The 25,960-nt window shown below is 41.8% G+C and overlaps 1 protein-coding gene across 2 annotated transcripts in view; it reads right to left on the bottom strand.

Annotated features, from left to right (window-relative positions):
• Positions 1–25,960, bottom strand: part of ABCA12 (ATP binding cassette subfamily A member 12) — an 86,918-nt gene that overhangs the window by 39,421 nt on the left and 21,537 nt on the right. For both annotated transcript variants that reach the window (XR_010606383.1, XM_065637541.1), the window contains exons 4-22: positions 24,682–24,770; positions 23,395–23,504; positions 22,480–22,665; positions 21,507–21,685; positions 18,417–18,529; positions 17,264–17,360; positions 12,979–17,136; positions 12,237–12,352; positions 11,107–11,213; positions 9,418–9,671; positions 9,188–9,300; positions 8,639–8,763; positions 7,663–7,836; positions 6,574–6,738; positions 5,563–5,764; positions 4,849–4,988; positions 4,151–4,270; positions 2,885–2,975; positions 1,369–1,548 (exon numbers count right to left, since the gene is read on the bottom strand). Coding sequence is in view for 1 of the 2 variants with exons in the window: in XM_065637541.1 (XP_065493613.1) it covers positions 1,369–1,548; positions 2,885–2,975; positions 4,151–4,270; positions 4,849–4,988; positions 5,563–5,764; positions 6,574–6,738; positions 7,663–7,836; positions 8,639–8,763; positions 9,188–9,300; positions 9,418–9,671; positions 11,107–11,213; positions 12,237–12,352; positions 12,979–17,136; positions 17,264–17,360; positions 18,417–18,529; positions 21,507–21,685; positions 22,480–22,665; positions 23,395–23,504; positions 24,682–24,770 (6,719 nt within the window). In the remaining variant the exon portion in view is untranslated. The remainder of the gene's footprint in view (positions 1–1,368; positions 1,549–2,884; positions 2,976–4,150; positions 4,271–4,848; positions 4,989–5,562; positions 5,765–6,573; positions 6,739–7,662; positions 7,837–8,638; positions 8,764–9,187; positions 9,301–9,417; positions 9,672–11,106; positions 11,214–12,236; positions 12,353–12,978; positions 17,137–17,263; positions 17,361–18,416; positions 18,530–21,506; positions 21,686–22,479; positions 22,666–23,394; positions 23,505–24,681; positions 24,771–25,960) is intronic.

The raw sequence follows: 25,960 nt of genomic DNA, 5'->3' as shown, positions 1-25,960 counted from the left end.
GTAGGCTGCTTATTGAGGGTCTGGAAGTGGAAACTATACATCACTGCAGCTACTCATACTTTCAAACGTGACCAATGATTCCGAATGCGAAATATACCCCCAAAATACACCCCCAAAGCCTTTAAATCTTTTCCAACTGAGCACTCAAAAACCAAAGGCTCTCAAAATAGCCAGCTGTATTTGGAAAAATCTTGCTGTTAACATGGACTGTCACACATCTGTTGGGTATGTCACACAGCACACGTGCCTCTCATGAACATGTCCAAAGGTTCTCTTATCAATACAGCTCACGCAGTGATGCTGTAACATACAAATCTCAGGAACAGTGTTGAAAATTGTTCATGACCTATAAACACATTTTTGTGCCCACACAAATTCCCGCAAAGCTGAGATGTCTAAGAATATAAAAGCTTTGCAAGTTCCTGTTAAGAAATGGCACCCTGTAGGTACAGTTTGACAGACAGGACTTCTTTTCCTTTAACATGTCTGTTTGAGTAGAGGCAATACCATGGAAGTTCTTCTGCCTGGAGTATTTTTCCTGATTATTCCATATATAAAGCATACGATGGAATGGAGGAGAAACATGGAAGAAAACTGCTTTTATGGAAATAGACAAATATTATCGGGGTCTGAAGTTTCAAGAAAACAAAAAGTTTTATCTCCTCCTCAATTATGAGGTATAAAATCAAACAGGTCACGGGACTTATAAGTAAAACCTAATTGAGGAAATATTTGGTGGTATTAATAAAAATTAAGACATTTGAATTAACATAAGTTCCTATTCTCTACTGCCTCCACCCCTCTCTGTAGTCTGATCTGAAGCTACAATCCGATCCCAGAAATGTGAAACGTGTGACTGAGAAGACCTAATACAATATCGCAGTGTTTGGCTGGAACATCTCCAGAGCTTTATGACCTTCTAATAAATTGAACTGTCTCATATTTGGACTTGATGATCTTAAGACTTTTCCAACCTAAATGATTCTAGGATTCCATGATCTCTTTTCCAATTAAAGCTTCTTTTTCCAGGGGACCTGAAAGAAGGCAGCTGTCATGAAGTTCTCCTAAGTGCAGTGAAATTTTGTTCAAACTAAGAATTAACCAAGAGAAAACACCAGTTGACCAAAGGCTTTTTATACAGACAGGGGCGGTATAAGAGAAGAGGACATACAAAAAGGAGAGTGTAAACCACTGCCATAAGGAGGTCCCAGTGTGCGGGTCCCACAGACACCGGCTCAGAACTGATCGCTGTGTGGTGGGAGCTGTGACCACAACAGTTGCTGGTGGAAAGTCAGACTTCTTATGCTGGACTCCCACCTTGCACGAGGCCAACTTTAATTCACAGGGGGACCCAAGACTGTCACGTACTTGCAAAAAGCTCGTTCTTCAGAAAGAGCTCTTTAGCCATCTTCTCCATTTCCTCTAAGCTCTTGACTGCTCGAATGCGATGAAATGAGACACAGGAGGACACATTTACAGCAAGGGTAGCTAATGTATTCAACTGATCAACGATGTCAGCGTTGTTCTGTAATTCCAGACGAATATCATCTGAAAAGAAACACAAACAAAACTAGTAGCATCACTACACATAGCAAAAAATCCAACACATCATTCTGCTCTTTACACTAACAATGACACTAGAAAAGAAGAAAGCCATCATACTAAACATTAAGTGTAAAATACATTTCTGCACTTAGCAGTGCAATGAAGGTATGTTGTTGACCCAATTTTTATGTTAATCATTTGTAATATGCTTGTGAGCTCGCCTTTGGGAGGATGCCAGCAATGGGATGTGACAGCCATCCCAAATCAGAAGTTGTTACTAACCTGCTGAGGTTTTAGACTCGCATATGATGCTTGCCATTCATTCCACATCTTACAGTTTTTGATGTAATCAACTTGTCTGTTGAGCTGCTCTGTCTCAGGGGAGAATGTGCTTTATCCAAGCACATCAAGGAGAAGTTATGTCTGTTGTGCTGATGTGTGTACTAAACCTGATAATGCAGTTTAATAAAGACGCTGCTGTTTCTTGGCTGCTGTAAAAGGTGACTGCATAATGCAGTGTAACTAATATGGAACAGCTGCTGCAGGCACGATGATTTTATGGAGAGTAAAGACAGGCGATGCTACTTGTGAAATAACACAGGGGTCATCACAAACAGTATGTAAATATCCTGACTGCAACAAACGACAACCACTCGTGGTTTATGCTGGGTTTTGCTGGCACAACCCAGATTTATGTTGATATGTGTGGCCACTCATTGAAAAAGCGGGTAGGAACAGTAAGACCAGCCAGGAAGGACTGTGCTCATCACTCTGTGCAAATACAGGGGATGCATCCACCACCGCTGTTAGCTGGTGATTCCCACAGTGCAGATCAGCAACTCTCACCTTGAAAGACCATGCAAGACCACTAGAGAACAGCAAATTCTGGCAGAGCATCTCCTGTAATGATGCCTCTGGCTTCATCAGCCTGGGTACCTTTATCTGATCCCTTGCTTTTCTGCTCTGGAAAACTTTTAAGCTGAACCCTGACGTGATGCAAGTGAGCTCACCTCAACATTTCCCAGTAGAGCCTCAGGTAGCTGATTTGAAGTGATAATTATGGCTAAACAGTGTCCTCCAGTGGCCACACTCAGCTGCAGAGATTCCCATCCTACTATCCCTTCACCACTCACCAGATACATATCTTCATACAGGCCCTTTGCTTTCCAAGAGCCTTTTCCCACAGACCACTAGGTTTTTGAGTCACAGTTGAGATTGCCTTGCATTAAAGCATCCAATACTAGCCAGACAGCAGTACCAGAGGATGGCTTACAGTTCGGTGACTCTGGAGCTCGCAGACCTGAAGTACAAATAGGACAGCACATGTGGACCAACTTACCCAGTTCATTTATTTGACTCAGCAGTTCAGCTGCATCCAAATTCACCATCAACTTGATAAAAACTTGCACAAAGGGATTCTGCAGGGTGTTCTGTTAACAAGAAAAAATAAAAAGCATCAGTTTGACCAGAGGCCCCTTGATCTTATTCAGTGTATTTCTAAAATACAACAAACCAGCTGCCTTCACTGTGCATTTGTACTACCCTCCCCTACTCCTTTCCTGACCTTCCATATTTCACTCAGTTTATCAAGATGGGGAAATGTTAGCAATGAAAAACATCATACAGAACCCTGTGAGTCCAGGCTAATGTTTCTTGAAGTCAAGAGAGGATGCCTCTTGTCTTTCTACCAGGAATCAGAGTCCCATAGAAGATTCATAGAAAATCTTTGTTATTCTGAAAGTGCAGTAAATTTCACCTGCGTCTGTTTTAAGTCCTGTGAACACAGCCAGAGAACGATGGGTAGGTGACCAAAGTTTAGCTTAAAGACCGATAGATTTTTTTTTTTGCTAAATAGTTTATTATTCCAGCAACGAGTGCAGCCAGCAGAGAATATTTCATTTCACTTTTGCATATTCTACTCTGGATTTTCTCTCAGTGCCATGGAAATTAAAATGAATTCCAGCCACCAAAATTAACTTCTAATACTTCAGGGTTCCAGAGATCTAATTTTCATAGTTTTGTAAGAAAAGTAGACAATTTTTACTGCAGAGAATGGGAAGCAAGTATGCAAAACATTACAGTCTACTGCTTTCTGTATCCAAGCAAGGCTAGGCTCCTTAAGAAGGGAAAAAGAAATTTTATTTACATTCACTGAGGTACAAAGACATCTTATAGCTCTTATGTGTGTACCCAGAGCTACATGCTTATTATAGATACTGTTTCATTTTATGAAAAAGTCATTTCTTGCCTGGTCTTGGCTGGCTGGATCACTCCATCAAGCAGAAAGTTAATTTACAAACTGAAGAGCATTCTCCACTCATCTTAGCCCTTCAGCAGGCCTCAGCATGGCCAGTGTCACGGAGCATATTACAAACAGGGCATTTCAGAAAGAGGATTTAGATGGGAAGGTGCATCAGGAATATTTCTGTTACGAGAACAGGCAGGCACAGAAACTGTAGAGTCCAGCACAAAAAAGCCTGAGAAGGGTTTCCCCAGCTGACTTAAGATGTCCCTGAGGTCTGTGGAACCTCAGTTTACCTCAGGGCAGAAATCCATCCTCCCAATTCCCTCCCACAAGAGAGACGGGAGAGGTCGGATCTCATACCTTGATCATCAGAACTGTCTGGTTTAGCTTAGTCAATGAATTCATGACGACAGGAGAACTGTCCAACCACTCCTGGGACTTCAGGGCTAGATCAGCCATCTGCTTCAGGGTTGCACTAGACTATAAAAAAACCCCACATCATGTAGTGATTCATTTATTCATTTACCTTAAAGCTTTTTAAAAATAAACATGTCAATAAAACAGGTGAGACCAACTTTGGTTTCCTTAGGATTTTTCTTAGCACCCTGTCACTGCTTGGCAACATGCCCCTTAACACATTGAATTTGGATGCAAATACTTAAAAGTATGGCCTCATATGTGACATTTGGAGCATGCCTTGGATATCAGCATTCCTTCTACTACTGGGCTGCTTGTGAACAAGCATTGGTTATAGCATCTGTCCTGGGAGACATCACTCTGTTACTGGCTGAAAATATGGAGGTAAAACCTTATAAACTGAAGGCCTTAAAAAATTGTATTATATATATTAGACCAACAGCAATATTTTGGAGGTAAGATGCATTCAAAGACAAAAGATGACTCATATGACCAGCAATGCAACTAGGAAAAGATAATTTGACTAATACTCCAAACAGCAGGAAAAGAAACTTCTGCTTCTCAAAGAAACAAGCCCATGCTAGATAAATTAAAATCCTTTTGAGTGGGCATATCTCAATGTCGTGTAAACAGAGCCATACCTTTTCCATGATTGCCCGAGTTTCTATGGTATCTGGTGTATAAAGGATCTTCCCAAGCACCATCGGTTTTAAAAAAGACCAGATTAAAGCTCCAGTTGGGGTCTTGACCAGGTCCAGGTAAAAGGATAAGCAAAACGGTGCTGCAAGGGGAGAAAGGCAAACAAATTGCTTTTTCCTAAGAAACGTACCAGGGTATTTTTTTCCCCATCTGCCCAGTTTGTTGCTGTGCCCAGTAAAAGACTTTACGGCCCTCTTCACTGACTGATTTAATGTGTCTTGACAAAAGCAATCCAGCCCCAAAACCTCCTGTTGCTGAACTCAAGACAACAAAAGTCTCAGTGTTCAAGCCGGGATTCTCTGCTTGAAGGTTAAATTAAGTTCTGTTGAACTCATAGGAGCTAATAATGTCAGTACAGTCAGAAAAACTACATATCAAGAAAAAGCACTGACCTGTCAAGCCCCAAGACCAGATCAGCAACAAATGGGAAACAGCACAGCATCAAGCACTGCTCTGCTACACAGGCTGTTTTCCTTTTAACATTTATGGAAATAAACCGCTGATAATTAGGGCAATGCAGATCTTCAGCTCCATAAATCATGAGCACTTACAGCCCTCCAGAGACATACAGGGGAACAGCTCAGCACTGCATCTCTCTGGAAACAGCAGAGTTTGGCTCTGAAATGTTTTTTGCCTTAAGGAAAAGTCAGACTTACTGGAGTCAGGAGGAATCCCGTATTTCCTTATCATATTTTGGACATGGGCATCCTCCAGAGAAGAACTGTTGCTTACATGGTCTCCAAAATCTGGAAGCAAGGACTCAAAAAAGAGGGGTGTGATCTGCTGGTTGCAGAGAACTTTTGACATGGACTTAAATGTGCCACGTGTTGTCCTAAAATTGTCTGGTTTAAATAATGCCTGCAGAAGAGATAAAATACAAATAAATCCTGCATGCTAGAAGCACCCCACTCTGAGAGAAAAGGGAAAAAACAGAATTAGAAGGCAAGGATTGAACATTTTTATATTGCTTTCTTATGAGAAGTTTGTCTCTACAAAAAATAAAGTGACTTTCCATGCTTTTTTGGCTAATCTCTGCTATGATAGAGGTGGTAAATTCATTTCCAGGTACGGGATCCAATGTGGGAAATGTCTGCAATGTGTGATTACCAGAAATGATGCCTGTGATCTGTGGATCAGAGAGGGATTGGATCCAGTGCTGGATGAAGTTAGTGCAACCTGAAGTTACTGAAGCTGTCAGAGCAGGACTGGGTTTGTACTGAATGTTTTGGGCAATCTTGAGGCTTTGGGTGTGATCTAATGCACACCAAAGCTAGAGCAAAGTTTTGCTGCTGATTTATGTGGTTTTGGATAAGCCTTGTTCTCCAGCTGTTTCCACAAGCTGACCCTTTCCAGTATTTTGTTGGAAGCCTACACTCCTTCAAGACAGCTGTTCATCCTCTGCATTTTTGTTCCTAGTGTCCCTCCCACAGCAGATGTTCCCACCGTCCCCCCCATCATGAGCACATGATGATCCCACTACTCCAAATCAAAGCTCTCCCAGGAGGGCAACATATAACTTTGATAGAGATTCTTCTTAGAACACTGCTGCTTCTAAAGAGAATCAGTAATCAATGACTTAATGCACCTTTGACTTCTAGGGTAAGACATTCCTGTGGAAACTGTCCCAGTGGTGTTTTGCCTCCAAAGCACATGCAGACTACACATACCTTAGCCAGTGGCACATTTCTAGACTGCCGGAGCTTTTTCAGTGAATGAATAGCTTGTAGCAACGGTTCAACACCAGATTCAACCTGGTGTCTGAAATATTTCATTTTTGTCAGAAGGTCTAACATCTTGTCCATGGGTTTCTGCAATTCCTTAGGGAAAAACATCTGCGAGAGGCAGGAAGGAAATCAATTATGATTAGCAGGAATCTGTGTGCACATGCATGCACACATCCATATTGTATTAATTTTAAGACAAAGACTGTGGGATTTGAAAAACAATTAGGAGGCTTAGGGAGAGGATGTCCCATGGGAAATGAATGGGGTTTGTATTCCTAAATCCCCAAATGCTTTTGAAAACCACTCCCCTGAATATTACATATTCTGACCAGTGCATGTTTTCAAACACCTACAGTTAGGAAATGTCTCTCAGATATTGCCTGGGATATAATCTGAGTCTCTAAGAGGTAGCATTTCACACAATACAGATGTCAAACACTACAAGTGACTTTTGACCTGAGCCAAATTCATTGAAATTCTCATTTAATAACTTTTCCCCCCAGGATCACTTCTGTAGCATTTTTAAATATGTATTCAATACACACTTCTCCATGAATGGTATTTTTACACGCTGTTTATGTAGTTGTGTGCATGGGATATTTGAATCATTTAATAATTTGGCAGTGCCAACTAGATTGGGAAAATGCATTTTACAGGACTTTTTCCAGGGCTTTCCTTTCCAAGGAATAAAAAAAATTTAGCCCAGTGCCTTATTTTTGTGAAGCCTGACCTCAGCTAGGAATGTTCAAGAGGTTGTGACAGCATATAAAAGATACTAGCAGATGGGGAAGCATTTAGAATAGGTCCCAGTGCCTTAAAATGAGGTTTGCTGGCCTACACCAGCTGGGATCTTCATTTATATCCACACCGTCACGGCATGGATATGCAATAAAAATTACTGCATGAGCAAAGCCTGATCTTTGCCTTGTGTAAATCAGTGTAGCTTCTGGCCACTGCAATGATATTTTATGACCTTTCAGCCACTACGTGTGGCAAAGACTATAGAAAGCACTCTACAAATCCAGCACTAACCTTGTATAAGAAATTGTAAGTGTCTAAGTGTCGTAACAGGGTGACCCCCAGGATGTACATCTCACGAGTCCTCTCTGAAAGAGAGAGATTGCAGAACTCCTCTGCTACTATTTGCAGTTGTGGGTCAGCAAGACGGGCACTACAGGACTCCAGCTGGAGGATCTGAGAAATGAGCTGTTTGCACAAAGGAAGAAAATATTTGTTAGGGGGGTAGACCGCTAGCTATGGCACGCATGGATTAATCTTGCCTTGCTGTTGTGCTTTCCACAAGAACCAGAAAATGCCTACCCATTACTCCCACTGCAAGGGACAAATCCTGAGGGTTGTACCTTACTGCTGAGCTGGCACAGTAATAAAAGCTTTTGTGGCTTCAATTTCCCATTGATTGATGCACGTGAAGTTTGGAAAAGAGTGTGCTCTTTGGGGCTCGGTGCAGACAAGATGGTTGGGAAGGGGGAAAGCATCTGGAGCTTTGCTTGCACAGGTAAGCTCACCTCTTGTTATTTTGGGGACTATTTGGGGCTATTTTTGGGACCCTGCATGCTCTCAGGAATTGTGGTTAGAAGTCTGCTTTTCCATCCGGGCTGCAACAACTCCTCAGCACTGAGGACCCTACCGAGGACACCACTCGGTCCTCATTAGCCTGTTACAGTGAACTGTGCCCTTGGTACGGCTCTGGGCGATCACCACCAGGCAGCGCATGGCTGCTGAGCAGCTGCTGGTGACAGCCAGACAGACCATATGGCTCTTGGTCTCCAATAGCTGAACTAACATCAAATACTGCCCTCACTGCATTTCTGATGGCTATCTGGATCCATAACATGCTATGCTGCCTGTCCCTGTGGGATCATCTACCTCTCTCTGGGCTGTCACACACACAGTGATCTGCTTAGCTCATTCGCTAACAAATTTTGGGTTTAAAGGTCTGAGAGGTAGAAAGCAACAAGATATCCCGCCAGGACGATAGCAAACTTACCTGACTGCTGTTTTCTGGGAGAGATGCTTCCAGAAGAGCATCAATACTGGCTGTGGACATTCCTGTTGTGTTTTTGAGATCCTCTTTAAGCTGGTCCACATTTTTAAACACCTCTTTAAACTTTTCTGTAAAGAACAATCGATGTAACAGCTTTCTCCAGGCATACAGCAATCTTAAGCACACAGATGGGACTTTAGGTTACGTATGGAAGTGCGGTACATCACTGATGATAAAAAAACAACTTGCAAAATACAGTCGTGTTTCCTAGGGTTTAACATCTGATTTGTGGGCTGAAGTTGCCAGGTCTAGCGAGAGCGAAAGTTACTCAAAGACTTGGAACTGTCAGCACATAGGACTATTTGGACTGTACAGAAAACAAAGAGTAGTCTAGAATATGTTCTAGAATTACCCCAGGTGAAAGAACCCAAGGACGTAGTGATTTCAATTATATAACTTCTTGGCAGCTAAGCAAGTCTTGGGGTTTCCAGCTGAAAATGGGGCACCAGTGATGATGTTTAACAACATTGTAAAGTAAATACTGAAAGCTACCTTGCTTCCTAGAATCTGTTAAATTCCCAGTGATGTTCAACATGGAATTCAAAGTAGTCATATACTGAGGAATCTCTTGAAAGAAAGTGATTTCCGGTACATTTTCTTGAAACCTAAATTGGAAAAACCAAACAACCAACAAAATTGGGAATATGAAAAGATGACAAGAAGCCATTTCATCATTTCATAAATAGAATATAAAGGAATCTAACTCAGAGGGAGAACCTTACCACTCCATTTGTGTCTGGATGTTTGTGGCATCCCCAATCAGTATACTTTTAAGCTCTTGGGAGATTCTTCTGTGATTCAAGACATTGGTCACAACTTGATTGCTCAGTTCAATAGCATGAAGGAGCTGCTCATGAGATTGACTTTGTTCACACAGTTCTCCAAAGCTAACATCAGGGAGATGGCAAATATGCTGTACTGACTTAAAGCTCTCATAGTCACAAAGAAGTCTTGTCAGATCCCGGAGGCGAGATATCTTCAAAGGAAATTTTGAAAAGGAAGACAAATGTACAAACACCAGTTAGATGACAGAATTAGAAAGGGCAAGTTTTAAAGAGTCTAGCTGTCCCTTTCCACTCTTCTTCAGGATTAAAATTTCAATATGTTTTTAGTTCACTAAAAAGGTCTCCAACAGAACAGTTCACAACCATCATTCCTACATGAGTTTGTAGCAGACGTGGGTACACAACATTGCACAGGATCTAACAAACCTTGCAAGCCTCAACATATTTCCCCTGCCCAACATGCATATCCAGCAACACTCCATTTGGACTTACCTATTGATGACTTAATATTTCCAGAGACCAAATAAATCTACCTTGTCCAACAGGCTTAGCCTTTCAGATACCACCTGGTCATCTCTACTACAGTATTTGAAATGGAGCTGGCTAGAAGTCAGCAGAATAGGCGAAGTCCTATTATGGGCTTCCCTCTTGTCTGACATCACTTTATATTATCAGTCTCTTAGGGCAAGAACTGTTTTCTGCCTACAGTACCTGTCACAGGGAGAATCACTGTGTTATTGTTACAGACATTAGGCTGCAACGGCATTGCATACTGTTAGCTTTTTTATAAAAAAAACTTTTTAATTCTATTTCTCATACAGAAAAATAATGTGTATGCATGATATTAGTGCAATCATGTATGTATGGTGTAAGAAGCATTTTATCCAAATGAGGCATTGCCAAATCCAAACCTAGTGAAGGAAATCCATGAATTAATATTGTTTAGGTGCTTAATGTCAGAAATCATTACGGTGTTGAGGCACTCAGGGCTAAGGGTGCATGCGGGGACTCGGACTCCAGCCACGCCGGTGTTGGTACAGCTCAGACATACCAATAACTAAATCAGTGGTGCTTCCAACTGCCAGTTGAGTATGCGCAATGCCACTGATTTTCAGCAGGGCAGAGTTATCTGCTATTTGTGCCTTTGGAAACTCCTCCTGACATACTTCTCAAATGAAGCTGAGGCAGCCAGGAACTGGGACTACCGATCTCCGCTCTGCAAGGTGCTTCGCTAAGTATCAGTGCATTGAACTTTAAAACTACTAGTGCCCAGATTTATGAGGAATATGATGCCACTAGCAACCTAAGCAGTGCTCATCCTTTTGGGATGGCTGGTGGAAAACAGAAGCCATTCTATCCAACAGACAGGGAGGGCAGGAACACCTCTCCCTTCTCAGAAAAATGGGTGTACACTGGGTAGGGACTCGCATAACAAATTCCTCAGCCCATTTAATGGTGAACTTTAAATATAGGCAGCAGGCAGAAAGCAGAGTTTCAGTCCTAGTTTTTATCAGGTGGGGTTTTTTAAGAAACTTTTTTTCCATATGCTGTTTCAAAAAAACCTCTATTGCACATTCATGTATCACTGCAGGATGTCCTTCAAGTCAGCATTTTAAGCAGACTCACTTTTAGCTTCAGGAGCTCTGGTATGGATGAATGTTTCTCAGAGGTATCATTTTGCATAAAAGGGTTCTTTTTCAGATGAGCTCGCTTCAAAAGCAGTGTGATGTTTTCTGTGCAAGGAAGAAAACAAAAGTTACTTTAGACAAAAATGCCAGACTTGCAGAAACTTCACAGATGGGAATATCAGCATTTTTATTCCAAGGCCTACTGAGCCTTGCTACTGTTCACAAAATTCCCACGGCTCAGGACCTCTGAAATCACAGACCAAGACCTGGGTTTTAATCTGGATATATTGGGTTTGCATGGCCCCCTGCACCGCTGGAGGGGGAGGAGGTAGAGAAGGGAAGAAGGTGGGGGTGGAGGGAAGCTGTTTTAAGATTGTTTTTATTTCTTATTATCCTACCCTGATTTGATTGGTAATAAATTAATTTTCCCCAAGTCGAGGTTGTTTTCCCGTGATGGTAACTGCCGAATGATCTCTCCTTGCCCTCATCTCAACCCACAAGCCTTGCATTATATTTTCTCTCCCCTGCCCAGCTGAGGAGGGGAGTGACAGAGCAGCTTTGGTGGGCACCTGGTGTCCAGCCAGGGTCAAGCCACCACACTGGCTGTTAGTGGAGCCAGCTCAAGTAGGCGCTTTGCTCCTGAAGAAATCCACCCCACGCTGGAAACAGGACTCCTCACGGTGCCCTTCAGAGCACACGCAATATCTCTATTCTGTGAGCAGATAAACCTCTCGGGTTTTACAATAAGCTCATATGATGAATATCGGTGTGAAATACCATGTTAACTCTCAAAAATAACTGCTCTCTTCTCACAGGTACATAAAGCTGTGAAGGCAATATAGGTTTCTATTTGTAAGATTTCTTTATCTGAGTGTCAGCAACCTGTCACCACACAGCCAAGAGTATACGTGCCTTTTGGATACAGCTGGATGGAAAACTTATATCCACTATGTGACACAACTCAAACAAAAAGGAGTCTGGCTTCCCAAGGTCTCATCACTCCAGTTAATTGCCAGCAGATGAAAACATGTAGCACTATTCCTTCCCACCATTACATAAAATACTTTGAAAAGACAGGCACAACATATTCCAGCTGAGGTCCCACAACATTAATGAAATCATGATTACCTGTCAACTTGCTGTCTTCAACTTCAGTGGCATTTATTAAACACATCAGGTAAGGGCTATAGCTGTTATTTGCTGTCACCTGTAAGATGGTGTTTTCAAATTCTAAAAACAGAAATCTGAAAATAAGATAGGATTTTAAATCAGCTTCTCTTTCAGAAACAAGGTGTATTAGTGAGCGACCTGTCAACTGTGTAGAAGCTGTTCCCTGGCAGTGTAAATAAGAATTCCAGATGAAGCCATGTGTCTCCCATGACATCTCTTAAGTGGATACCCTCCCAATTTTATTTCATCAATTCTTTTTGCTGTTATCTCCCAAAGCTGTCATTCACTCTCAAACCATAGGTAAAGAAAATACACTTAAAAGCTTCACTGTGGATGCAAGATACAGATGGAAAGGCACACCTTGGGGAGACTAACAATCAAAAATTAGAGAGCCATACCTCAGAGGAGTTTCTGACATTTACTACTGGTGGCAAGCCTCCCTACAGGACTCTGCTCTCACTGTGAACTGACACATGCCAACACAAAAACTTTTTGAAAGTCTCACTTTTAGCTGTACGTTCAGTTCAAGAAGAAATTTCCTCTTCTTCAATTTAACCCATCTGATATGTAGTGTGCTAAATTATGGTAATTTCAGGCTTAAGTTGCTCCACTGGGAGACAATTACATACATCTCCTCCTGGAATGAGAATGATGGTCACCACTCATAAATGCAATTACAATAAGCAAAAAGGAAACTCACCGTGTGATCAAACTGGTCGGTGATAGGGTTTGGTCACTCTGAGTCCAAGGCAGGGTCTTGTTGGACAGGGTTTCCGCCATGACGATGAAGTGATGAGACACAATATCAATCACACTGTCAAAACCAGTTTTGTTGGAGAAAAAAGACAAGTGGGAACTTAGATTGAATTCATTTAGCAGATCAGAGAAGTTCAGCCTCTTGAGAATGTCGCGACTGGCTTCTATAATTTCTACAGCTGACACATTGTTGGCAGAGTTGTTTTCCACAGCTTCCAACAACTTTGCAAAGGCAGCCACTTTGGTTAGACTCAGTTTAGAGTTTAGCAAACTGTCAATCACATCCCAGACACTTGAGTAATAACTCCATTTGGTGAGGTTGAAGGTGCCTTGGAGTCTCTGCAGCAGGTCGTTTGTGTGGAGCTCATCCTGTGCCACGCCAAAGAGCATGGACAGGTTATTCCAGCCTGCTGAGCTGTCAGAGAAATTCAGGGAGTTCAGTACTGTTTCATTCAGCACGAAAGGAACAAGCATGTCCAAAAGCTGAGACGGGAGCACACCACGCACATCTTGGACTGGGACGGGACAGGAGACACCACTCCGCAGCAGCTCCTCCGTGACGGCAGTCAGAGCTCTCGCCTTCTCCTGTACCCAAGAGTTTTCCAGCTCGGAGACAAGGTTTAATTTGGAAAGGAAGCTCAGAGAAAACTGCAGAGACTGGACCATGCACACCAGCTCCTTGGAAAAGCGTTCACTGCTGTTCTTGTAGACAGCAGCAAACTCTGGAGACTGCTTCAGGTTTCCTAGGGCAAGCTGGAACATTTTTGTGAAGGTGCCATTGAGCACTGTTCCACCCTCCACGTCCATGGAATCAAAGAGGGCTTTGCAGGGGCTCCCGGCTAAGGACTCGCTTAGAGTCACATTTTCAAACAGCATCTCAAGTGCTACGTGGAGCATGTCTCGTGCAGAGCAGTTCTGGGGTGTCCCATAACCACTGTCGCTGTTCTCAAGGAAAGGACTCAAGGCTAAATGCAAGAACTCCCACATTTTTGCCTCTAGTGTAGTACTGTGCTGTAAGGAAGACTCATTGAACTCCTTCTGCAGCAGCAGATGTGAGAAATTACAGACAATGTCAATTTTTTCTTTGAATGTTTTGTTTAAGTTGGTGTCATGAAGGACTTCCATTCCTGCTCTCAGTATTTCAATCAGTCTCTGGGTGTAGTTACTGTAAGAATCAAACAATAGGTTGACAGTTTCAAGTTCACTGACATTATAACTTTTCTGCAAGCCTTTTAAAATTAACATACTCCTTTGCATGGCTTGTAAGTGTGCAGAGATGTTGGTTCCTCTGGAGTCTTCTTCACTATACAATTCAAATATAGAGGATGCAAAGTTTACCAGCTGCTTCAGTTCCTTACTGAAAGGAAGACTGGAGTCATTTTCATTGGCACCAAACTGATTTTGCAGTATATCTAGAAGCAACTGGGAAGTGAGAGCATCTGTGCTATTCCAGTTCATGGACTGGAGTACTTGAGCAATCTGCCAGGAAGCATGAAGTTCATTTCCCTGCCTTCCATGAAGAGAACTCTGGAGTTTCTGCATCAGTTTAGACAAAGAGGAGATCAGCAGATAACGATCACTGGTATTCACCTTTGCCATGGCAGGAAGAAGCTGCTCAAGGGACAAAAGCTGTTCTGCAAAATTTTCAGAAGTTACGGGGGTCAACAAGAAGTCAGAAAATAATGATGACACTTTTTCATTTGTGCTGAGGTAATTTTCAATGTCTTCAAGCGAGATAGCATGAAGTGCAGTCATTTTGATAACCTCCCATGCTTTCTCTGTATTAAAATGAGTCCTGTTTAAAATGATCTGATTCCAAATCACTGCAGCCATAGTTAGAACATCTCGATTTTCTTTTCCATCAGGATTAGGGTAGAACAATCCTTCACCACCAACTTCACTAAGGGGAAGTACTTCTTGAAACATTCTTTCTATCTCCAGCGTGCTGTTTGTGGTAGAGCTTGAATTGGAAAAGAGTTTTAACGACCTATAAAAATCATTCAAATCTGAGGATTGAATTCCTCCACTAAAATTATGAAAGATCTCATATATCGATGTTTTGCTGGGAGCAACCCCGAAGTCCACAAGAATTAGAGCTTTCTTTGTAATTTCCAGAAGTTTCACATATTGATCCACTTCTGTCAGGTTCCATTTGGTGGTCAACACATTGCCAGTGGTGTGCCACAGCCGCCAGAAATGTCCCCACTCGGACTGGTTGGAAGCATTTCTGCCCACCTGCAGCAGTTCAAATACACTGCTGTTCCTCACAGAAATGGTAGGTAACAAATGGGAAAATGTGGGCAGCCTGTGCCAGCCTGCTGAGCTGTCAGAGAAATTCAGGGAGTTCAGTACTGTTTCATTCAGCACGAAAGGAACAAGCATGTCCAAAAGCTGAGACGGGAGCACACCACGCACATCTTGGACTGGGACGGGACAGGAGACACCACTCCGCAGCAGCTCCTCCGTGACGGCAGTCAGAGCTCTCGCCTTCTCCTGTACCCAAGAGTTTTCCAGCTCGGAGACAAGGTTTAATTTGGAAAGGAAGCTCAGAGAAAACTGCAGAGACTGGACCATGCACACCAGCTCCTTGGAAAATCGTTCACTGCTGTTCTTGTAGACAGCAGCAAACTCTGGAGACTGCTTCAGGTTTCCTAGGGCAAGCTGGAACATTTTTGTGAAGGTGCCATTGAGCACTGTTCCACCCTCCACGTCCATGGAATCAAAGAGGGGTTTGCAGGGGCTCCCGGCTAAGGACTCGCTTAGAGTCACATTTTCAAACAGCATCTCAAGTGCTACGTGGAGCATGTCTTGTGCAGAGCAGTTCTGGGGTGTCCCATAACCACTGTCGCTGTTCTCGAGGAAAGGACTCAAGGCTAAATGCAAGAATTCCCAAATTTTTGCCTCTAGTGTAGTATTGTGCTGTAAGGAAGACTCACTGAACTGCTGAACTAGAATATGTGTGAAGTTGTAGACAGAGGTAATTATTTCTTCACTGGGAGCTTCACTAGCACTTGTATAATGAAGGATTTTCATTCCTGTCTGCAGAAGTTCAGACAAGCTCTCAAAGGTTTTATTGTCAAAATTAAATAAAAAATCTATAGATTTTAATTTACTGACATTATAATTCAGCTGTAAGTCTTTTAATATGTACAAGGTCTTTTGTATGGCTTGAGCAACTAGTGAGATATTGGCTACTTCAGAGTTTTCCCCAAACTCTTTAAACACGGCTGTTATAAATTCTGACAGCTGATCCAATTGTTCGCTGAATACACTGCTTGAATTATTATTCCGCTTTTGTAAATGGCTGTTTAATACCTCTAAAAACTGCCCATAGGCTATGATGCCTGTGTTATTCCACTTCATTGATCTCAGCTTTTCCCCAACGCGCCAATAGGCATTGAACTCATCCCACCAGGTTTCACCCATGGAGCTCTCTACTTTCCGCATCAGTTCAAACACAGGCATCAGTAGGTACTGATAACCTAGGTTGGTGTCTGTCATTAGAAAAAACATCTTCTGGAGAGCTTGGAGCTGGTCTGGAAAGTTTCTGTAGGACAGAGTCTTAAGCAGATAATCAGAAAACAAAGACTGTATTTCTTGCATTCCATTTAAATGTTCTCTGAAGTCTTCCAAAAATGATGGCACGCTAGTGGAGAGCAACATTTTGACAGCATCCTTAGTTTGCTCCGTACTAAAATTAGAATTATTTAACATAACTGGATTCCAAATCATTGTAGCTAATTTTAAAGCATTCTGAATTTCTTTCCACTGGGTCATTATATTGAAAGTGGAAGTTCCATTAAAGTCACTCTGTAATTGCCGTGATGCGAAGTTATAGATTTCATCAATTATTTCCTTATTATATGGTTCCTTTAATTTATAATCATGATGTGGATTCATTCCCAGTTCAAGAATTGCATACAATTTCTGTAATGTTTTATTCTTCAAATTTCTGAATAGATTTAAGCTTTTTAATTCACTTCTATTCATATTTTTCTCAAAGCCTTTTAAACGATGTAGAGACTTCTGTATGGCTTCTAAATCATCTGAATTAATGGACCTCTTGGAGTCTTTTCTACCAATCTCTGGTGACTTTATTTTTCTAGAGGGAGGAAAAAAGCATTTTAGTGAATATGAAATCAATGCAAGTGGAAAAGTAAAGTGATTTAGAGCAAAGAGAATAGATTTGAATTATACTCTTAGTAATATCCCTTTAGCTAATGTCTTACCTCAGAACTTCCTCCAAGTCAGACACTAAAGTCCAATTGTCTTTCCAGTTAACCAAGTGATTACAAATATATCTGGTCACCAAACTTTTTTCTTTATCTACAACAAACATTTAAAGAGTATATTAGTAAAGATCACATTAGTTTGGAAACTGAGAAGAGCTGTATGGCAAATCTTTCAAAGATAACATGCATATGGAAGTAGGCTCCTACAAGACACAAGACCCTGGTCAGAAATTCGACTGTTCTTTTAGGGTGTAACTCTTCCTGGCCTTCCAAAGGATGTCAGGATGCTACCTGTCATTATCAAAATTATTTTCCAGCTCAGGAACAGCTCGATGTTCCTAAGACCTGGGTGCTAACGGAGCTCTACTCCCGCTTTAGGAACACTTGGCTATCAGAAATGCAGCACAAGCTGCCCAAAAATGTATTGTTTCTTTCCCTTTATTCAGGAATGCTTTTTTACTACCCACACATAGGCTCTGTCTGCAGCATCATTTATCTCTCCCATAGCCATTTACACTCATCTTGAAATACCTGTGTGCCCAGTCCTCTCACTAGCCACATCTCCATGTTTTCTTTACTTGCACTGCATTAATCTGCTTTCTTCTTATCCACTCCAACTTACACAATTCTCCATCAAACAAGAAGTAGAGAATGGAAGGCATTTACCAATCTGTTCCTTGCAGCACTTAGATGCTGTACCTTTCCCTTGCCCATTTGCACAACCTCAGTTAGAGGAAGATGCCTAGGACCCCGCTGTGAGCAGACAGGGGTTTAGAGGAACAGTTAACCTTGATGCATACAGCTTGTTGTGCAGCCCAGCTCCTACCTCAATATACTGAGGTTTGACAGAGCACACAACTACAGGCAGATTTTGACCAAAAAAGAAAGAAAAAAAAAATCAAGGTAAAGAATTACTGCTCCCCATTTCCACTGAGACTGCAAACTCATGTCTACTGACAGAACAAAGCTTTTTTTACTTTTCCATTTGAAATGAGGTATTTTATCTAGATTTGTAAAAAGTTTAAAGAATTCATTATGCTGAGTCCTGAACAGTACGCAATCTGTATGGTTACTCATTAGCCTGCAGTTTGTTTCTCCTCAGCACCACAGGTTGTCAGGAGAGATACAACCATATGTGGAAGAGTCTTACCTTGCTCCAAGCAGTTCAGGGAATATGGAGGATCTGTAACCCCATCCTGAACAGTATTGAATCTATCATCAGTCACAGGCAATGCAGAGACATTCTGAGCTGCCAGCACAACACTAAAGGGGAAAGAAATTTTTAAAAATACCAACAACACAAAACCCAAACAAGAACAAGGAAAATAAAATGTGGTTACAGGTTTATGAGATGAAATAAAACAAGTGTTCAAATAGGAGACAGCTGGAGTACAGCCTATCATTCTTAAAATGTCTGACAGACATGGCATTGTCCCTACTTTTAATATTTGTTCAGTCATGCACAAAATGCAAATAAAAATATCTTTGATGGAAAGCCATGGCGGTATACTAGCACAAACATATGTGTTGCACTCATTAGATGTACTTATTCAAAGGCTTATGCAAAATCTATAGATCACTTAAATCCTCACAATAGGGCTTAGAAAACATTCAGGTGATATGCCAGCCCCACTGCTGCGGGTGAATCTCCTTCTAAAAGAAATCAAGAAGTGAGCATACAAGGCTCCAGGGAGAGCAGGGATCCCTAGGGAACAACATCTGTGGATGGAAGAGGCAATCACAAATAACAATTACCATTTCCAATTCTGCCTCTTTCCTCTTTTATACTGTAATAACCAGGCTGACAGGGAAGCAAGGAATATTTTTTCAGTTTTAGGAAAGAATGAGCTGATAATCAGGCATACTGTATCACAGAGGAAGTCATTTAAAAGACACTCAGTTCAATGTGCGCAGGTTACTGAAAACTTCACGGCGAGTATTAGTCCCTTTTGCTTCTCCCGTATAACGAGTAGCTCTTCACTGTCGGCACAGGGTCACCGTGAAACGCACAATCTCTCGCCTGCCTGAAGTTCTGCCGGTGACACACAAAGAACCTAGCTGAGCTGATTTCAGTGGCATGAATAAATACATACTGATTTGTGGGAACAGACTGCTAGTGAGAACAGAGCACCAGGGATCTCTTCTCCTCATTTAACATAATGTCTCCGTGCAGGTTTCGGGGACTTGGTGCTCACCATTTCCATTCTGCAGAGGTGCTTGTTAGCAAGAGTCTTAGAGGGGGAGGAGGGGGAAGAATCTGCAGTTATAAATGGCATATTTAGTTGAGCAATGGCAGGGCCAGGAGGAGGGAGGCACAGGCTTGCCAGAAGTGGACACCTAGCATACAGATCAGAAAGCAGCAAACATGGAAACAAGTGGTGTTATTGCCCTTTTATTTCAGTCTTGCAGGGCTTTTGCAGACATTGGCTTTAGACAAAAGGTTCAGCTTATGTGCTTATCTGAAAAAACTCTCTTTAAGCAACAAACCGGAGCATTTGTGAATTCCGTCTGTAAAACAGGTTTGTGTGGGCAATAAAATCTGCTCCTAAACTTTCTAGAGAATTCATGATTTTGAAGTTAGCGTTTCATAGTGGTGGTTGCTATCACGTGGTTAATACAGATGCCACAATGAGCAAAAGCTCTTTTCCTCCGGATCTTCATATTTATACTACCAAAAAATGCCCTGGAGAGCATTTCTTTTGGAGGTCAGTACTGCTTGAGTAAAAGACATGGCCAGGCTAGCCAAGATGTGCTTTTGGAAGCATCATTAAAAATACTGTTTGTGCAATCTCTTTGCAGTAACTCTTTACTCATGCGCTTATACTGCCAGATGCTAGGCATAAAAGCGCTGCACAGTTCTGGTGATGAAATTCTCTGTGCTTCTTTGTTGTGTGTATGATAACTTTGCCCAGCTCTGCAGCTGTAGAGCAAAGGAGAACAGCACAATAAATATTACTTCTTCCTGGGCACTCAAAGAGTGCAAGTTCTCAGGCTTGATTCTGCAAGCCAGTAAATGCAAACAAATGCGATAGTCCCGTGACTGAAACAGCAGCACAGACAACACATCTCTGAATAAAATTAAAATTCTTACCACACTGCTACTGACTCCTTTAAGGGTAGGACATTACAACTTACAAATAGTTCTCACAATGCCATATGGCAAATTAGCTAGATATTAAATGTACAGGTTTTTAAGTGCCTTGGCAACATGCCAGTGATGAAAAGTGAGTCCCTCTAAGCCTAGGTGTCACCAAAGTGGCAAAGTTTCTACAACCTCTTTTGGAATCTTAACCCAACTGCTCACATATCCAAGGGGAAAAAAAAAAAAAAAGTCTGAAGACATTCAGCTGCTTGCTGTCCTCTATGTGCTGTAACAAGTGACTATTCAGAATAATTTATAGCAGTGTCTGCCACATATCCAGGAGATGATACAGAACAGAATCCCCTAAACTCTTGAGTAACTCAAGTCTTCCAGATATCAGTGAGAGTTTAGCCCATCTATGGACTAGGAAAGAGATTTCAAGGCTAAACCCATTTTAGAAGAGGGGTTTTTTTGGTCCTAGCTGCACAGAGCATCAACCATTTCAGCACAATTAATGAAGTTAAGCCAGCTCTGGATTTTGTATAACCATTGAGCAAGAACATAACTGGTACTTTCTTCTTAATGTCACACATATTCAAAGCCCCATTTGTTAAGAACCAGATCCCCTCTCTTCTCTGCTTTCTTGGAATCAATCTTGAAAGATAAAACAACAGTAAATCAGGAAATCAATTTTTTTAAAGAAAAAACAAACAAAAAAAAGAATTTCTGGCTCTCCTGCAAATGCTTAAGGTCTTCCAAATCAACTTGAATTTGGCTCTATGGTTTTCTGGAAAGAAGGGGCCAGCTGCTGTCTTTGGCAGAAAAAACATTCCAGCCAGGAATGCCTTTGTTAAAGGCAGTGGCTGTTACTCACCACTTCTTCTATCCACACAGGGGCATGGCAGTGCCTCTAACCAGGCTGGAAGAAAACTAAGAGTTCATATAAAGCGTCCATTTGCAAACTGACACAAGAGTCATTGAGAATCAAAACACTGCTCACTTTCCAGAGGCATTAGTATGGAGTCATGTCTTCCCCCAAATAAATCATGCTCTTAAGCTAATACCCCTTCTTCAAAATGAGAGGTGACACATCCTTAGAGTTCACTACACAAACCCATCAGCTTTCAGTGACTCTCCTGGCATTCTCTGTATTTTTACCTGCTTGGATTCTGAAGGAAATCCATTATATCTTGCAGTTGTGTGCTGCCCTGAAACACATCTGGGGCCAGCAAAAGGAGATGCCACAGGGAGGTATCATTCTGTACTTGGGAGATGAGCATTAGAAAGGAGACCATTTCGTTGACAAATGCTGCCTGGTACTGTGGGTTGTGTTGCACCTTAACAAATAACAACACAAAAAATTATTTAAGAAGAACCACCCTTGTTGCAAGTGGGTCTTATGATTTTCAGCTTGCACTGCACTTGTACACAACCCTACAAACAATACATTCAAAGGACTCTCGTGACAGGCAATAACAAAGAGTGACTGTGCTTTACCTTCACACCCGAGATTATACAATAAATTCTCTGCATAGACAAGCCCCACAATTCACAATGTCCCAGCCAGTCAAAAGACTAGGAATAGAAGAAAAATTAATATCAATCCTCACCCTGGCAAAAAAGTAGGCATTACATTTAAAGGATTAACTTACTTTAATTATATGGCTTTCCCAAAGACAAGTACTGCTTCAAGCATGAATTGTTGGATCAGATGCAGGAGTTATTGGATGAAGTTATACAGCTAAGGTAATACACAATTAAATTTATTGCCTCCCCTAGCTTTAACTATTCTTATTTACACCACACCTTGCCACTGTTTCATCTGCCTATCATGGCAGCAGGGCCAATAAAGAAGAGAAACAAGACCTAGGCATGGTGAGAACCCTTAGTGGCCACCAGCTGACAGCTGGATGTCCCTGCCTTTCCGAGCTGTGTTCTCAGCACTAAGGTCTCTGGACTAATCCCATTCACGAAAATTAGCTCAGCCTCATCATGCACTACACGCACTTTGGTATAGAGATGAGCAACTCCTAGGCAGGTGGAGTCACATTCTATCTCCCTAACACTGCAATAAGGTGTGTGACTAACACAGCTACCAGCTGCAGATATAGGAAAGGTCCCAGGCACTCACCTGAGAGAGTTGACTTCTGAACTCTTGGGTAAATGACTCTAAAAGTGACAAATCAGTAAAGCAGAACGTCCGGTGGATATTGGCTGCCATCTTCTCTTCAGTGAGATTGGGATGTGCGATATATCGTGACAAGACCTCACACAGAATGACTTTGAGATTTGCTGCTGGTGAATACTGGCTCTGGCTCTAAAAACAAGACATAATGTTAAAGGTAGCTTTAAAGCTCTACTCTGTTTGAGAGAGTTTTAAACAGTGATGAGAATTCAAGGGGTAGTAGAGACATCTGAAAAGTATTGTCATTACAAGCACTTACACACAGAGAATTCTAGCAGGTGAACAGTGTCACTGAAATCCCTCAAACTCCTCATGTAAAGAGAAATGTGTGCGTAAGCGTTTGTAGGCCTTAATACAAAAACATAAGCATACTGGTGTCCATTACATGGTACCAACTTCCTGTTACAAAGGGAGTTGTTACTACATGTAATCAATTACCTACATAATACACACACAGTGCCTGTGATGCCGCTGCAGGAGTATTGCGAGCAAATAACAAATTAAATGGCAAAGCCTGTAACATCGTGTCTTTATTTTCACGTGGAAGAAAACACACTCTGAACAAGTTTTGAGCAAAATATATCTCAGGGTATTGTGTGTGGCCATATTTGGGAATTCACAGTATTATGTCCCAAGGTGTCTGGTTTACCTGGTTTCTGCTTAGAAGGCAAGAAACTTACCACAGAGCTTAAAAATCTACCCACAATAACTGTTTTCCTCTTCCCAAAATAAAGCACATTCACATAATTGAGGAGATCCAAAAGCAATAAAAGCTGTATGTTGGTACTTTGAGCTCCTAACTCTTTAAATGTGACTATACATAAATGCTCACACTCAGCTATTATGCAAATACAGACCTACCTTCCCAAAATGGAGGATTTTGTTGAACATGTTGATGTTGGAAGTCAAGTTGGATGATGATGAAATATTCTGAAGGGTTTTTTCTCCATAAGATACCAAATCCCCAAATGCTGCAATAACAGTTTGAAACACCGTATTTTACTTAATGTCTTTTAACCACTTTGCTTCATCAAACCATGACACAAGATAGCCAACTACAGATTTGGGCATGCCATCATTATTAATCTATTTCCAAAGGTACAGCCAATGGCATTCTGTAATTACTTATGTAAGGTTTTTTCTGATGTAATTAAATCTTGGATTACATTCTAATTTTTAAGAAGTTACAGAAGGAAATAAATGCATTTATCTGCTTGCAGTTGAACATTAATTTCCACCTGTTTTCTCCAGTCCTGCAGCTCCCCCATGCAGGAGGAGACATGGGTGGCCTTACAAGGAAGCCCATGGCAGATCAAGCCAGCAGCCCTGTAAGGGCAACTCTCCAGATGTAGAACTGAGTTCCTTCCTGACCATCCACGGTCATCAACATGCATTGATAGTTCCCATAACAGTTCATTGACTATTATTTTCCCCATGTCTCTGCATTCAGTTCCTTTTGTGTTCTGCCTTTTTTTGCCCATACACAAAGGACTGAGTGCATTGGCAGGAATGCTAATTGGAACAGTGAACAGCTGGGGCAGAACAGTCACAGAATGCAAATTTGTAATCATTTGTTTGACTGTGAGCTCCCTTGGAGAAAGGACTATCCATCACAGTGGCTTGTGGATAGTACTAGCCATTACCATCAATAAATGGTAGTTGTAATGATTTATGGAAAATTTACGTCTGAAAGTTCCTTCAAGAAAGAGAATCACATCAGAGGAGAACATCACGAACAATAAATATCCACTGTGGCACAGAAGACTTATTTGTTGGATAACTGTGAATAAGAAATACATTTGAAAAAATCATAAGCTGTTTATGGACAATTTGTGGGCAGTAAAAGGGCAATATTCCATAAATAGCCAGGTCTTTAATTAATGTCCAAACAGTCCGCAATCTCACATTACTTCTGTAAAGCACAACAATTGAATCCTGGTTACTTGGTGAAATTCTGGTAGTCTTTTTTACGGACGGCTTCTTGTAATTATTCCCAAGCATTTACACTAATGTCACAGCCATGGTCACGTGCCTGTATAGAACACATAAATCATCCTAGCAGTGCTCTAGTAATTGCATCTCTGTCCACAGATCTTCAAAAGATCAGCCTTTAAAGACCAGAACTCTGCAGAACAGTGAATAACCTACCCAGTGAAGCATTCCTGCTTTTAGGAACCTCTGCGCTCCATGGTGATGGCTGGTTGTCCTTTGTCACACTGGATGAGCTCCTTTGCTTACTGGGGGAAGGAAGGAAAAAAGAGAAAAAAGTTAGAAGAGCCCTGCAATAACTCAGTTTCTTATGATCAAGCACACACTTAACTACCCATGACTCAGATGGGTCTGCAGCTGGATTTCATGGCAGGTGTGTTGAAACCTGCGTTGTGCAAAAGTCTGGTTCCTTCTAGAGCCCTGGTGTGTATTCTGGGGAAATGAACTGGAGCACTTTGTCGAGGTTTGATTGCAGGGTGACAATAAACCATGGCAGATGTATTGTTAACCTCCTCTTCCCCCACACCTTCCCCTTCAGCCCCTCCCTCTCCCCGCTTCCCACTAAGGACAGGCGATTGGGAGGGAAAGAAGGACAGAGAGAAGAGAGTTGGAAACATTAAAAATGTTTTACTAATGCTACCAATAAAAATAGAGAAAATAATACAAAATATACACAACTGATCTTGAAAGTCCCGGCAACTGCTCCGGCAGATGTGGGGCCGGCACCCGAAGTTCTGGACTGGACCCTGCAGCCAACCGGAGCTGGATTCAGTCTGTCACTAGGTCTCAGTTTGCAGGGACGACTCGCAAGGTCCTCTCCCAATGTCGGCCACAAGGACAAGGACGAGATCCTCGTGATCCCCCACTTTTATATGAAGTATCACGTGAATGGGATGGAATACTTAGTTGGTCAATTTTTGGTCACCTGTTTCAGTTCACTACTTCTCGTTGCCCCTCTCGCAGGATGTGTATCCATCCTTATCAGTGACCTTGCGTTCCATTGCTATGGCTACCCAAACATGTATCTAGCTTTCAGGAAAGCACAGTTTGTAAGAAGACTTTAGCTGACCGAAAAATTCACTAAAAGAGAAACTTGTTTTTAACAAAACCAGGACACACTCCAGGCATGAAACAGATGGAGAGGGCTGCATTCATGCCTGCTCTGCAGGGACACCAAGGAGAGGCAAGGCTTGACATACATATTGGGTCAAATCTTTAAAAATTCCCACTTCTGGAAAGAAGGCCTCATTGCATCAAGTCCTATTCTGTCCTCCACCAGTGTATGCTCAGCAGAAGAAACAGTGCAGAACCTTATGGCATTGTTAATGACCCTGGGAATGAGCAGAGAGCTGGAATGGCTCTAAGCTATAATACCTGGTCACATGCCCCTACCACAAAATCCTTCAAGACATCAGGACCTTACTTCATCCTTCCCAAA

The sequence above is a fragment of the Caloenas nicobarica genome, chromosome 6 (genome assembly GCF_036013445.1).
Source record: "Caloenas nicobarica isolate bCalNic1 chromosome 6, bCalNic1.hap1, whole genome shotgun sequence".
In the NCBI taxonomy this organism is placed as follows: Eukaryota; Metazoa; Chordata; class Aves; order Columbiformes; family Columbidae; genus Caloenas; species Caloenas nicobarica.
This window is presented reverse-complemented; position numbering and strand designations above follow the sequence as displayed.